The following is a 14,740-nucleotide window of genomic DNA, read 5'->3' on the forward strand; positions in this document are numbered from 1 at the left end:
AACTACCACACTATACTATTATTACTTTATCAGATTTCTTCGAAAGAGATTTCTGTATTCTTTCTTCTTAATGATATTCCTGACAAACTTTTTGCTTCATTAAACTACATTTTTATCACAAATAAATGTTATGAATTAAAGATCTCACCAGCCAATGTTTATGTATTCATTACAATCCAGGCATGGTGCTGTTTACTAGAGAGACAGATGTGAATAAGATACAGTATCTGCTGCCAAGGATAATTACCAATAACAACTGCATTAAAACTATTAGAAGAGAATCTCTTATTCTTAGTGATTAGTGTTATTAATGGAAGCGTAATACAAATAGTCAAAAGCTGTTGTTTTGCTCATTTGCTGACTGAAAAATAAGGAAAGAAACAGAAGCATTGTTTTTTTGTTTTGTTTTGTTTCTGCTTTTCTGTTCTCATCCAAAACAAAATCAAACTCACTACCATGGAGTCGATTGTGACTCATAGTGATCCCTCCTTAGGTTTACAAGACAGTATCTTCTCAGAAGTAGATTGCCCAGTCTTCCTTCCAAGGAGTGGCTGGTGGTATTGAACCGCCAATCTTCTAGTTAGCAGTCAAATGCTTTAGGCACTACGCCACCAGAACTCCCTACTGTTCTCATTAACATTTCAAAATGAATTATTTAAATTTTTTTACCTTATTAACAATATGACAGATTTTATCCAAAGCATATGCCCCAGGTAGTGGGAAAGCATCTAAAAATGAGGTTTGGAGAATATTGATGAAAAAGTATCTGGGCAAGGGGTCAGGGCACTCCAGTAGCCATGGGGAAGGAAGGGAAGTAGGAACCACAGATCGTTTAGAGCTGCACATTCAGCCAGGAGAGGACTACTGCATTCATTGTGTCTTCTAACACTTTACAACAAGGAGTTATGGTAGCCTCCATCACCTCATTATTTACTTAAAATGCTGTATTAAGTGAAAATACGCTTAATATTTCTAGTTGCGTTATGTGTGTATGTGTAGTGTGGTGCTTAGAGATATTAATACTAGTGGTTAAGAAGACATAGTGAAACTTTTTGAGACCTGTAAATGTCATTATATGAATATTGGTGTCTTTTGTATATCAGTAGTTCTCATTTGGGGGTGATTTTGCCCCCAGGGGATATCTGGCAATGCCCAAAGCCTTTTCTGATTGCCACAACTGGGGCAGAGGTAGTGCTACTGGCATTAAAAAAAAAAAAAAAACAGTGCCATGAGTCATTTCTGACTCATAGTGACCCTTCCTTGGGTTTCGAGGCGGTATCTCTATGGAAGTAGATTGCCTGATCATCCTTCCAAGGAGTGGCTGGTAGGTTTGAACCTCCAGCCTTCTGGTTAGCAGTCAAATGCCTTAGACACTATGCCACCAGAGCTCCCTACTGGCATCTAGTGGATAGAATTCAGATGCTGCTAGACAGATACCCACACAACAAAGAATTACCTAGCCCACAGTGTTTGCAGTGAATGCTGAAGGTGAGAAATCCTGTTGTCCATACATATGGAATGGAAAGGTAGAAAGAATGACTGACATTCCTAATAGAAGGAGGACAAATAATGAATCGTTTATTTTAAAACAATAATTTTTAAAAACCAAAAGCTGGGGAAAAGTAGCCTTATTAAGTTATCTAAAGCAGAACTACGGGAGCTCTGGTAGCATAGTGGCTAAGACACTTGCCTGCTAACCAGACGGCTGGCGGTTCAAACCCACCAGCCACTCCTCGGAAGGAAGGTTGGGCAATCCTACTTCCGTAGTGATACTGCCTCGGAAACCCAAGGAGGGGTCGCTATGAGTCGGGGCCAACTTGACGGCACATAACAATAACAACAACAAAGCAGAACTACAGAATACAGCTCATTTATGGGGAAAATTGTTTTATTCTCATCTCTTTGTCCTTTCCTATTTGACAAAGGCATACTTTATTTTAGATGGAGTATAAAGTCAGCACAGTTTGACTTTTCTGCAGCCCCTGCTTTCCCAGACTGTGTTCTTCCTTCCTGTGAAGTAAAACAAATATATTACAATCATATGTCATGAAACAAAAACTAACAACAAAATCCTGGAAGTACATTATACTAGGTATTATCATTATTGATTTACTAGTGTATTACAAAGCACGTAATTACAATAAATGAAGACATGGAGAATTTTGTAATCAATATGGTATAATACAGAGATGTATACTGAATTTTATGTACAAGCAATGAAACATATAGAAACAAATGTAGGAGAGGAATTATCATTTTGTATAAGGCATATATGGGGTCCTGGTTGTGCAGAGGTTAAGCACTCAGCTGCTAATCAGCAGATTGGCAGTTAGTACCCACCAGCCTCCCCAGAGAAGAAAGATGTGGCAGTTTGCTTCTGTAAAGATTTACAGCCTTGGAAATCGTGTGGGGTGGTTTTACTTTGTCCCATCGGGTTGCTATCAGTCGGTATCAACTCAGTAGCAATGAGTTTTTTTTTGTTTTGTTTTGTTTTATAGGGCATATATTTGAATACACAGAAAATACAAAAGCATCAAATTTTTAAATTTTTGCAGTCAGTTCTCAGATTTAAAAACAGCTTTGTTAAATACTAGCAATAGCCATTTGAAAAATTTATAACAACAACAAAAACATAAAATTTAATAAGTGCAAGGCCAATGTTTTTTCAGTGATTTTTATTTAAAAATAGAAGACTTCAGTAAATGCAAAAAAATAGCTTGTTCTTGGATGTCATTTTTCTCTGGATTGCTTTATATTATATAATATAAAAACTTGCAGGTAAAATCTCAACAAGAATTTTTAATCAGAAGAATAAAAAGGCCATTAAAAATTGTTCTGATAAAGGTGTACAGTAGGGAAAATTCTTCACCATGGCATTTCTTAATGTGTTTTGAGCTATCTCAGCAAATCGTTGTTAGGTGCTGCCAAGTCAGTACAGTGACTCTATTCTTTCTATCTTCCTTTGATGCCTTTTGCGTCATTGAGTATTTTGCCTGTAGAAACCTTCTATATTGCAACTCAAGGTTTGAATTTTTTCTTCAGGTTTGTCTGCTTGAGAAATGTTGAGCATGTTCTTCCCTTTTGGTTTTCTAACTCCAGGTCTTTGCACATTTCATTATAATACTTTGTTTTGTCTTCTTGAGCCCTTTGAAATCTTCTTTTGAAGTCTTTTGTTTCATCATTCTTTTTTTCCATTTGCTTTAGCTACTGTATGCTCAAGAGTAAGTTTAGAAGTCTCTTCTGACATCCATTTTGCTCTTTTCTTTCTTTCCTATCTTTTTTAATGGCCTTTTGCTTTCTTCATGTGTGATGTTCTTAATTCATCTGGTCTTCAGTCATTGGTAGTTGATACATCAAATCTAATTGTGAGATGGTTTCTAAATTCAGATGAGATATAATCAGTATATTATTTTGTCTCTCATGGATTTGTTTTCATTTGCAACACCTTCAGCTTGAACTTGCCTTGAGCAAGTTCCACAGTCCACCCCTCCTGGCCTTGTTCTGACTGATGAGATTGAGCTTCTCAGTCACCTCTTTATACAGATGTAGGCTATTTGATTCTTGTATATTCCATCTGGTGAGGTCCACATGTATAGTCACCATTTATGTTGTTGAAAAAAGGTACTTGCAGTGAATAAGTTGTTGGTCTTCCAGAATTCTGTCATGTGATCTCTAGTGTCATTTTTAGCAATAAGGCCATATTTTCCAAATATCGATGTTTCTTCATTTCCTATTTATGCATTGCAAACACCAGTAATTATCATTGCATCTTGACTGCATGTTTCATCAGTTTCACACTACAGAAGTTGGTAAAACTCTTCAATTTCTTCATCTTTGGCTTTAGTGGTTGGTGTGTAAATTTGAGTAATAGTTGTATTAACTGGTCTTTCTTGCATACATATGGATGTTATCCTGTCACTGGAAACATTGTACTTCAGGATAGATCTTGAAATGTCGTTTTTGACGATGAATGCAACACCATTCCTCTTCAGTTTTTTAATCCCAGCATAGAAGACCATATGATCGATCAATTCAAAAAAACCAATACCAGTCCATTTCAGCTCACTAATGCCTAGGATATCGATCTTTATGCATTACATTTCATTTTTTACAGTTTCCAATTTTCCTAGATTAATTCTTCATACATTCATATTCTAGTTTTAATGGATGTTTAAAGCTGTTTCTTCTCATTTTGAGTCATGCCACAGCAAATGGAAGTTCCAAAAGTTTTACTCCATCCATACCAACAAGATCAACTCTGTTTTTGAGGAGACAGCTCTTCCCCAGTCGTATTTTGACTTCCTCCCAACCTGAGGAACTTATCTTCCAGCACTATATCAGACAATGTTCCACTGCTATTCATAGCTTTCAGTGGCCATTTTTTTCAGAAGTAGATGACCATGCCCTTCTTCCTAGTCTTTCTTAGTCTGGAAGCTCCACTGAAACCTGTCCATCTTGGGTGACTCTGCTAGTATTTGAAATACTAGTGGCATAACTTCCAGCATCGCAGCAACATGCAAACCACTACAGTACAATAAACTGACAGAGGAGTGGTGGTTAGCCAATGTAACCCTGGTTTATTTTGGCAAAATTTGACAAGTGAAGGAAATGATAACTTGTTTTTGAAATCAAATTGAATTATATTGGGAATTGTAATGACAAAAGCATTAAAATGCCTATTAGTTAAAAGGGCAGACCAACCAAACCAAACCCACAAAACTGCCTCCTAAGGTTTCTAAGGCTGTAAATATTTAGAGACCATTTAATGCATTGAACACCAGTGACTGAAAACCAGAGGAGTTGTGAGATGACATCAAGAACATCATCCATGGAGAAAGCAAGAGGGCATTAAAAAGACAAAAAAGGAAGAAAAGACCAAAATGGAAACGTCCATTAATAATTGGAACATGAAATGTACAAAGTGTAAATTTAGGAAAATTGGAAATTGTCAAAAATGAAGTGGAACACACAAAAATCGATATTCTAGGCATTATGGAACTCATGAAGATTGATATCCTGTGCATTAGTGAGCTAAAATAGACTGTTTTTGACCATTTTGAATCTGACAACCATATGATCTACTGTGGCAGGAATGACAAAGAGGAATGGTGTGGCATTCATTGTCACAAAGAGTGTTTCAAGATCTGTCCTGAAGTATAGTGCTGTCAGTGATAGGATAATATCAATACACCTACAAGGAAGACAAGTTTTGCATTGCTGAAAGTGAGGATGACTTGAAGCACTTGCTGATGAAGATTAAAGACTACGATCTGCAGTATGGATTGTACCTCAATATAAAGAAAACAAAGATCCTCACAACTGGTCCAATAAACAGCTTCACCATGGATGGAGAAAAGATTGAAGTTGTCAGGGATTTCATATTACTTGGTTCTACAATCAACACCAATGGAAGCAGTAGTTAAGACATCAGATGGCATATTGCATTGGGCAGATCTTCTGCAAAAGACCTCTTTCAAGTGATGAAGAGCAAAAATGTCTCCTTGAAGACTAAGGTGCACCTAATCCAAGCCATGGTATTTTCAGTTGCCTCTTATGCATGTGAGAGCTGGACAATGAATAAAGGAAGACCAAAGAAGCATTGATGCTTTTGAGTTGTTGTGTTGGAGAAGAATTCTAAGGGTACCATGGTCTGCTAAAAGGACTAACAAATCTATCCTGGAAGAAGTGCAGCCAGAATGCTCCTTGGAAGCGAAAGTGGCCAGACTTCGTCTCACCTACTTTGGTCATGTTGTCAGAAGGACCCATTCTCTGGAGAAGGATATCATGCTTGGTAAAGTGGAGGGTCAACAAAAAAGGGGAAGGCCCTCAACGAGATGGATAGACAAAGTGGCTACAACATTGGGCTCAGGTATAGCAAGGATCATGAGGCTGACACAGGACCAGACAGTGTTTCCTTCTGCTGTCTATGAGGTCGCTATGAGTTGGAGATGACTCAACAGCACCTAACAACCACAACAAACATTTACAGAAGAAGAAGACTGCCTCATCTTTCTCCTGCAGAGCAACTGGTGGGTTCGAACTGCACCAACCTTTGGGTTAGCAGCTGAGTGCTTCAACTGCATCACCAGGTAGCTTATATGCAGAAAATATAGTTATCAAACAAGAGGTTGAAAATAGTCACCCTGAACTATTTGTTGAATTGTTTTAATGGTTAATAGCCACTGCTGGAGAGATTTAGTGAAACTGGTATGTTTGCATATATTGAAAACATGCTAAAAGAGTTGTTTATTGTTGTTGTTGTTAAGAGCATTCTGGTATTTCAGAACTCCCCATGGTACCTCTTTCAGTCATCACCTCCTCTCTTTTCCTACAAAGGGAACCATTATCCTGACTTTTAGGGTTGAAGAAAGTCCTTGCTTTTCCTTGTGTGTCACTATTTGAATGCATGTCCATAAACATTAGAATTAATTTTACCTGATGTTTTCACAGTATCTAAGTGGAATCAACATTATATATTCATTTGTATCTGGTTTCTTTTTGCAGCATTTTATGTGTGTAGTTCTTGGATATAGCTATAGATTTTTCATTTTCATTGCTCTATATTCCACTGTGTCAGTATGCCATAATTTTATCTATTCATTTTACCATTGATAGGCATTTGGATTATTTCCAGTTTTTAGTTATTCTGAACAATGCTGCAGCGATCATTTTTGTATAAGTTCCTGTGTACATGTCTTAATGTTCTCTAGGGTATATACCCATGAATGCCATTCCAGGTTACAGAGAATGCTTATCTTCTACATTAATGTTGTTGTTGTTATGTGCTGTCGAGTCAAACCCGACTCATAGCGACCCCTCCTTGGGTTTCCGAGGCAGTAGCACTACGGAAGTAGGATTGCCCAACCTTCCTTCCGAGGAGTGGCTGGTGGGTTTGAACCGCCAGCTGTCTGGTTAGCAGGCAAGTGTCTTAGCCACTATGCTACCAGAGCTCCCTCTACACTAATAGGTAATGTAATTAACCAATGTAATTGTGACTATTTTTATTCCCACCATCAGTGTATAAGCATTCGTTTACTCCTTTCCAATACTGTTATTGTTAGTGTTTTTAATTTTAACCAGTCTGGTGAATATCTATAGGATCTCATTGTGGTTTTGTGCCCTAATAACTAATGAAATTAGTGTCTTTCTTCTGTTATTCCAAACTTATAAATGTAATTTATTCATTCCCTTTACAGCAATATAAAAACAATTTTAAAATTAAAATTGGTTGTATTGTAAGTAAATAAACCTTATTGAATGAAATCACTTAAGATATGAAGCTACATTTCTTTTACTTGTGGCTAATTCTATCCATGCTGATAAGAAAAGTGTCTCTGGCTAATTAAATTTTCAGTTCTCTTATCCATGTTTGCTCAGTTGAATAAGAAGGCAGAAGGATATATAACTGGAGAAGGGCAAATGGAGACAGGAGACTACCCAAAGGGCAGGGGTGACCCTGAGCTGGTCACCCAACTCCTGGGCATCAGTTTCCAACTCTGAAAAAAGAGGGTTGGACAGTTGATTTGTAAGTTCCCTTCTAGCCCTACTGTCATTGTTAAGTGCCATCAAGTCACTCTGCCTCATAGTGACCCATCATGACAGAGTAGAACGGCCCCATAGGGTTTCCTAGGCTGTGACCTTTATGGGAGCAGATCACCTGGTCTTTTTCCCCACAGAACTGCTGGGTGGGTTCAAACTGCAGACCTGGTTAGCAGGCAAGTGTTTAACAACTGTCCCACTAGGGCTCTTCCTTCCAGCCATAACAGTCTACAATTAGGTGATTTTTCTATTTAAAAGTAAATTTCACATTGGTAAACCTAAAACCTTTATAAAAGTACATCATAATTTAGATTTTTTTGCATCCTCTGAGTTTCTCTGACAAGAAGTATCTTCATAGTAGAAAGCTATTTAGTATATTGTTTATAAAACTAAAAATTCTTAAATTATTTGCCTTTTTGCTTTTCTCTGTTTAACGTATTTTTGTTTCCTCTTTCAGCACATAGACTTTCCTATACCGTGTCCACTTAGAATGTTTGAAATGCTGGTAGTTCCTGAACAGGAATACCCTTTAGTTTGTGTTGGTGTCAGTAGAGGGAGAGACTTCAACCAGGTGGTTCGATTTGAGACCGTCAATCCAAATTCTACCTCTTCATGGTTTACAGAATCAGGTTTGTGATTTTCATTGAATTACTAAAACTAATATATATAATACTAGCCAACACACACTAGTTTTCTAAGTAGTAAATTTATTGTATTTCTCTTTAAGCAGTACATGAAAATCTAGTCTGAAAATATCTGTAAAAAAACTGGGAGAAAATGATTTGTTTTAAAATAGCTAATTTGTTTCATGCATTTAAAACAATTTGAATGATAGAACATGAATATTGAGAGCTTGCTATGTCCAAAGCACATACATGAACTTTTTATTTACAGTTGCATTTTATATGGATCTGATCCTTACAGGCCTATATTTAATGCATATGAGATACATATCTGTTTGTATAAAATGAGGTATACCTGGTTTTGAGATACACATGACATAAAATAAGACATTTTAAATAAAAGCTTCTTTGTGCTTAAATGTTTAATGCTTTGATAATATATTCATTGAAGTTCTTCACATTTATTTTTTAGAGAATTTTATGTGCACCTGCCTTACCTATCTAGTGCTACTATAACAGAAATACCACAAGTAGATGGCTTTAACAAACAGTAATTTATCTCCCACAGTTTAGGAAACTAAACATCCAAATTCAGGATACTAGCTCTAGGGGAAGGCTTTCCTCTTTGCTAGCTGTGTCTCTGACATCTGTGGGTCCAGTGTGCCTTGGAAATCTCTTTGTGTCTTGGCATCAGTCTTCTCCTGAGTCTAGGAGCTTCTTAGCACAAGGACCTCCACTCCAGTGGTCCACTCTCAGCTCTTGTAAGATAAAAGGTGATGAGACCACATTCCAGGAAAACTGCCTTTACATCAGATCTGGGCTGTGACTTGAGTAAGGGTGTTGCTTGTCACCCTAGTCCCATAACAACTGATTGGCTGATCACACCAGATCATATCATGAGGAATTATGTCATTACATAACTGCCAAGTTAGATTATTACATAACTGCCAAACCACTGAAAATCATGGCCCAGCCAAGTTGACACATACACTGGGGAACACACAATTCAATCCATCACAGCACCTAATTGTTTTGAATGCTGTTTATTAATATGAAAATGAATCTTTATGAAATGCATGTTTTTGGCATGCCAAACCAAAAAACCAAACCCACTGGCATCAAGTTGATTCTGACTCATAGCAACCCTATAAGGACAGAGTAGGACTGCCTAATAGGTTTCCAAGGCTATAAATCTTTACAGAAGTACACTGTCTCATCTTTCCCCTATGGAGCAGCTGATGGGTTGGAACCACCAACCTTGGGTTAACAGCCTATTGCTTTAACCCACTACTCTACCGTTGCACCTTATTTTTGACATAAACCAAAAAAAAAAAAAAAAACAGCCAAACCCCTGCTCTCAAGTCAGTTCTACCTCATAGTGACCCCCATTGGGTTTCCAATGCTGTAAATCTTTACAGAAGTAGATTGCCTCATCTTCCCATGGAGCAGCTAGTAGGTTTGAACTGCTGACCTTCTGGTTAACAGCCAAATGCCTTACCCTCTATGCTACCAGAGCTCCTTATTTTTCACATAGGACACCTTTTTTAAAAAAAAAAACAAAAAACTGGACACTTAATAATTTCTTAATTTTCACCCAGAATTTTTAAGTATTTAAAATATACCTGAAAAATTGCATTATTACATAACTCCAGTTGCCCTACCTCCCTGATGATTTTACCTTTTTAATCCCATTTCATCACTTTACTGGGAGTGTTGGTAAAGGAGATGTTTCAGTACTTGGTATAGTCAGGTGATCCCCAGACTTCAGCATGCATCAGAATCACCTGGAGACTTCTTAAAGTACCTGTTGGACTCCATCCTCTGAGTTTTTCATTCATTAGGTCTGGAGGGTCACCTAAGAATTTTTATTTTTCTGTTTTTCCAGGCAATGCTGATGATGTTGGTCAGAGACCACACTTTGGAAACCACACATATACACAACCTCAGGTTAATAGAAACACCAATTTAAAAGGAAAAGCTGAATTATAGAATATTTTAAGTATAGTTTTTCAGCATAGACTTACAATTGATACACAGGTGCCATCCAGTAACTTTAATAAATTTAAAGAAAAAAAAAAAACATAATTTGTATGTAGAATTCAAATTGAAAGTAAGCAGCTTCTCCTAAAGTATTTGAAAGTAATTTAGTGCTTGAAAATAATTGTCTTAGAAAATTTATTTCCTTAAGTTTTAGTCTACATTGTCAAGTTGCATAACTAGTTACCTTTCTCCATAGCTAATTACCAAATTATTTGAAGTTTTCTCTTGGAAAATACCATTTTATTGTTACAGACAATGGTCATTTTAGAAGGCCATTTCTAAAGGTCTCACAAAGGCCCTTTATTGGAGTTTATGGCTATGAGGAACCAGTTCCCACCCACTGCCATGAGAAGCTCTGGTGGCATAGTGCCTATGACATTTGACAGCTAACCAGAAGGTTGGCAGTCAAACCCACCAGCTGCTCTGCAGAAGGAAGATGGGGCACTCTACCCATAAAGATTTACTGCCTTGGAAACCCATTGGGGGTCTCTGTGAGTCAGAATCAACTTGATGATAGTGAGTTTGGTTTTGGTTTGGCCATCAACTTGATTCTAACTCATATTGATCCTTTTAGGACAGAGTAGAGCTGGCCTATAGGGTCTCTAAGGTTGCAAATCTTTACAGAAGCAAACTGTCTTAGGAGCTCTGATAGTGTAGTGGTTAAAGCATTTAGCTGCTAACCAAAAGGTTGGTAGTTGAAACTCAACAGCTGCTCCATAAGAAAAAGATCTCCTTCCTTAAAGATTTACAGCCTTGAAAACCTGGTGGGACAGTTCTACTCTGTCCTGTAGAATTGCTATAAATAAAAATAAACTCAGTGGTAGTGGATTTGGTTTGGGTTTTAGGAACCAATTTGCCAATAAGATTTTAATTGAGAAAAAAAAAATCAAACTCACTACCATCGAGTCAGATCTGACTCATAGCAACCCCTCCTTGGGTTTCTGAGGTGGTACCACTACGGAAGTAGATTGCTCAGTCTTCCTTCTGAGCAATGGCTGTTGGTGAACAGCAGCCTTCTGGTTAGCAGTCAGATGCCTTAGGCACTACACCAGACTTTATTGTAGGCCTGAAAGATTGTGCACAAAATGAAAAAAATTAAGGGACATAAGTTTCTTTTTTTGTTTTGTTAATTAAAAAATCACAAATAAGATGCTTAGCGAAAGCTCAGGTTCTGTTTAAACAACACATTAAACTTGAAAGACAGCTTTCCTTTAAGGATACATTGTTGACAGAAAATAGGACCAAGCCTTGGCAACATTTAAGAGGATTTTCGTTGGCTTCCCCAAACTCTCCATACTGTATTCTTTATCTAAATATCTTACCTTATAGACAGCTGATGGACTCTTCCTTTCTAATCTCTTTCTCTCTAATAGGAAAGGATTATTGGTTGATTATTATTTTGTTAGTAAATTTCAGTTAATGCCTTACTTCTCACAAGTATTTTAATTTTTACTTCTAATTGTTGAAAGAAAAGCTTGGTTTCCTAACAAAAGGATTTTATACAGCTGTGGGTAGGACATGTCTTATACTAATGAATTCTTTTTACTAGGAGTTAAATTTGACAGATGTATGTCCTCTGTTTTTGATATGAGGAGATGAAGATACAGAGAGGTTAAAAAAGTATGCTAGGACTTTTCTTCATCAGATAAAATTATAAGCCAGTGGTGGTTCCTAAACTTTCCTGCAAAGTAGAATCACTATCTTGGAGTGGCAATCAGGAATCAGTATTTTTTTTAAAAGATCCTTGTATAATTCTGGGAGCTCTGACTGCTAACTAGAAGCATTTGACTGCTAACTAGAAGGCTGGCAGTTCAAACCCACCAGCTACTCCTCGGAAGGAAGGTTGGGCAGTCTACTTCCACAGTGATACCGCCTCAGAAACCCAAGGAAGGGTCACTATGAGTCGGATCTGACTTGACAGCAGTGAGTTTAGTTTGGGGGTTTTTTGGGTTTTTTTTTTTTTTTTTGTATGATTCTAGTGTTTGGGAACTTCTTATTAGCAATTGATAAAACCTCCTTTGTCTGACTTTCTTCTTATTGATAGACTAGTATCTTGAACCAAGGTAGATTGTAGGGACATGATTAGGTTCTTAATTTTCACCAATTGTATAAAAACTACAAAGATATGGTTGGCCTGACTTCCAGGGGGCCTTTTCTATATCCTTCCAACCCTGGTTAGTTAGAAAAGTACCAGATCTAAAATATATTTGTAGGTCTGAAACATGACTGTCCTTGGATGTCCTAAGACTCTTAAGTTCCATGGGAAGTGAAAAACAGTAAGGTAAATTCGAGATCAGACCCACTCTTCAGGAAATAGAAGACCAGGCACAAATGCCTGTATCTCAGCAATGTTGGTTTTGATGTTCATTGCACACTTTAGACATCCTACTTTCACTTAATGGAGTCAAGTCACTTAAACACAGAGGACAGTTCCAGGCCTTCTGAGTTTAAAAATCAGAAATGAATCATGCCTGTAATTTGAAAAATTAGATTCCCAATTCAAATATGCGTAAGAATAATACCACCACCAGTAGTAATAGCAGTATCCCACAGTACTGTGTTGGACACTTACGTAATTTAGCACGTGGCCTCAAAGTATGAAGTCAGGCAGCTTGACTCTCTGAATTCCAAGCTTTCAACTGCTACATTATGTATATCTAAAGATTTATATCCATTTCAAATACAGTGATTCTCAGAATTTCTTTTTTTTAATATCTATATGCTTTAAAGTTTAATTTTCCTATAGATTTATCAAATTTTTTGTGTGTTGTAGATACCCCACAGACAAATGTGACTCATGTAACCCAGCTGGAGAGAGATACCATTCTTGTATGCTTGGACTGTAAGTTTTTATTTCTGAACTTGTTGTATTGAGTTTACCTTTTATTTTATTTTTTTTTTTTTTTTTGTATTTTTTATTTTTTAATTTTTATTGTGATTTAGATGTAAGTTTACTTTTATATTCATTTCTGAGTGACTTTTCTCTCTAGGTTGTATTAAAATAGTAAATCTTCAAGGAAGATTAAAATCTAGCAGAAAATTATCTTCAGAACTCACCTTTGATTTCCAGATTGAATCAATAGGTAAGTGATTTCTTGGCTGATTGCATTAATAACTGATTTAAAATAATTGATCTGATAATTACCTGAAGTTAAAAAATATATGACTATGAACTCATTTTTAAAACTGTATAGGATATAATTAATGAATATGAGATCAGTATTAGCTTTCACTTTTACATATTCTCAAAAATACTTTAATAACTACAGTGTAAATAATCTTCCTTATAGATCTGGTATTTCAAAAGAAATAATTAAATATCATTTCTCATAACATAGTTATGCTTTTTCATTTCCTCTAGACTCCTGTAGAGTTTCCTTATTAAATATTTTTAAATTTAGTACTTAGTATACTCTGTTGTATTCTTGTCACTGTATCTGCTGATCATAGAGTTCTAAATATATAGAATTTTACTTCTTGTTATTCTTAAATTTTGCTTGACAAGAGCTTCTTCTAAAAAAGGGTTTCTGATGGAATTAGTATTCTAAAATAATTATATCCAGGAAAAGTAAAGTGAAGAACATTATATATGAGATGTACTGGAAAAAAATGACTGACAATTTAAACTTGTATTTATAATTAGAAATTAAAGTTATAAATTATATTTCACTCTACATAATTTTTCTGATATCCTTTATCAATAAAATGAAGATACTTAAGATGGGTGGAGGGTAAGGCCAGGGGCGGGCAGATAGTTCATTTGTTTTTATTTCTGGTTTTATTTTCCCTCATCCTCCCAACCAGAGCACACATCCCCCAACAATAAAAAATGATGATGATAAGACATTTGAGGGACATCTGCTCAAGATGTTGAATTGGAATGCATGCTTAATATGTCATAGGCAGGGTGAAAAATACAAGAAAAACAAAGAACAGAAACTCAAAACAGTATACAGGCCTGAACCCAGCCTTTTTGCCTGAAGTGCCTAGTAGCAGAAACTTTCCCCACAAAAGACATAAAGACTGGATGATCTTTATAGGTGATTTTTATATACTCTACAAGGATAAAATGATCCCAATCCTGTTCAGACCACTGAAGATTATAGACAAAGAAGGAATGCTGAACAAATCATGAATGAGCCCACCTTAACAGTGATACTAAAACCAAACAAAGTTAGCACAGAAAAAAAAGTTATAATTTAGTCTGGCTCATGAAAATAGATTTTGAAAATTCCAAATAAAATACTAGCAAAGAATATTCTACATTACCAAGTAGTGGACTTTATCTCAGGAAAGCAAGAGAGATATATGAGCTCTGGTGGCATAGTGCCTGTGGTGGTTATGTTTGTGTGTCAACTTGGCTGGGCCTGCTTGAGTGGCTGGGCACCTGGTGATAGTTATTCCCCATGATGAGACTGGCAGTCACTTCCATGGTAGGCTCCTTTGGGATGTGGTCTGCTTCATGCATATAAGGAGAAGCCTTGGGAATGGTCTCTAGCCTATGGCATGCTTGGACCCTGCATGTAGCCATGTCATTG

General features: G+C 36.6%; 1 protein-coding gene across 1 annotated transcript in view; it reads left to right on the forward strand.

Annotated features, from left to right (window-relative positions):
• The window catches only part of MAP4K3 (mitogen-activated protein kinase kinase kinase kinase 3), a 353,947-nt gene that overhangs the window by 336,574 nt on the left and 2,633 nt on the right, over window positions 1-14,740 (forward strand). The window contains exons 29-31 of the mRNA XM_007945046.2: window positions 7,997-8,168; window positions 12,976-13,044; window positions 13,193-13,285. Coding sequence (XP_007943237.1) covers window positions 7,997-8,168; window positions 12,976-13,044; window positions 13,193-13,285 — 334 coding nt within the window. The remainder of the gene's footprint in view (window positions 1-7,996; window positions 8,169-12,975; window positions 13,045-13,192; window positions 13,286-14,740) is intronic.

This window comes from Orycteropus afer, unplaced genomic scaffold, assembly GCF_000298275.1.
Source record: "Orycteropus afer afer isolate SDZICR_OR568_19922 unplaced genomic scaffold, OryAfe1.0 scaffold00131, whole genome shotgun sequence".
Lineage (NCBI taxonomy): Eukaryota > Metazoa > Chordata > Mammalia > Tubulidentata > Orycteropodidae > Orycteropus > Orycteropus afer.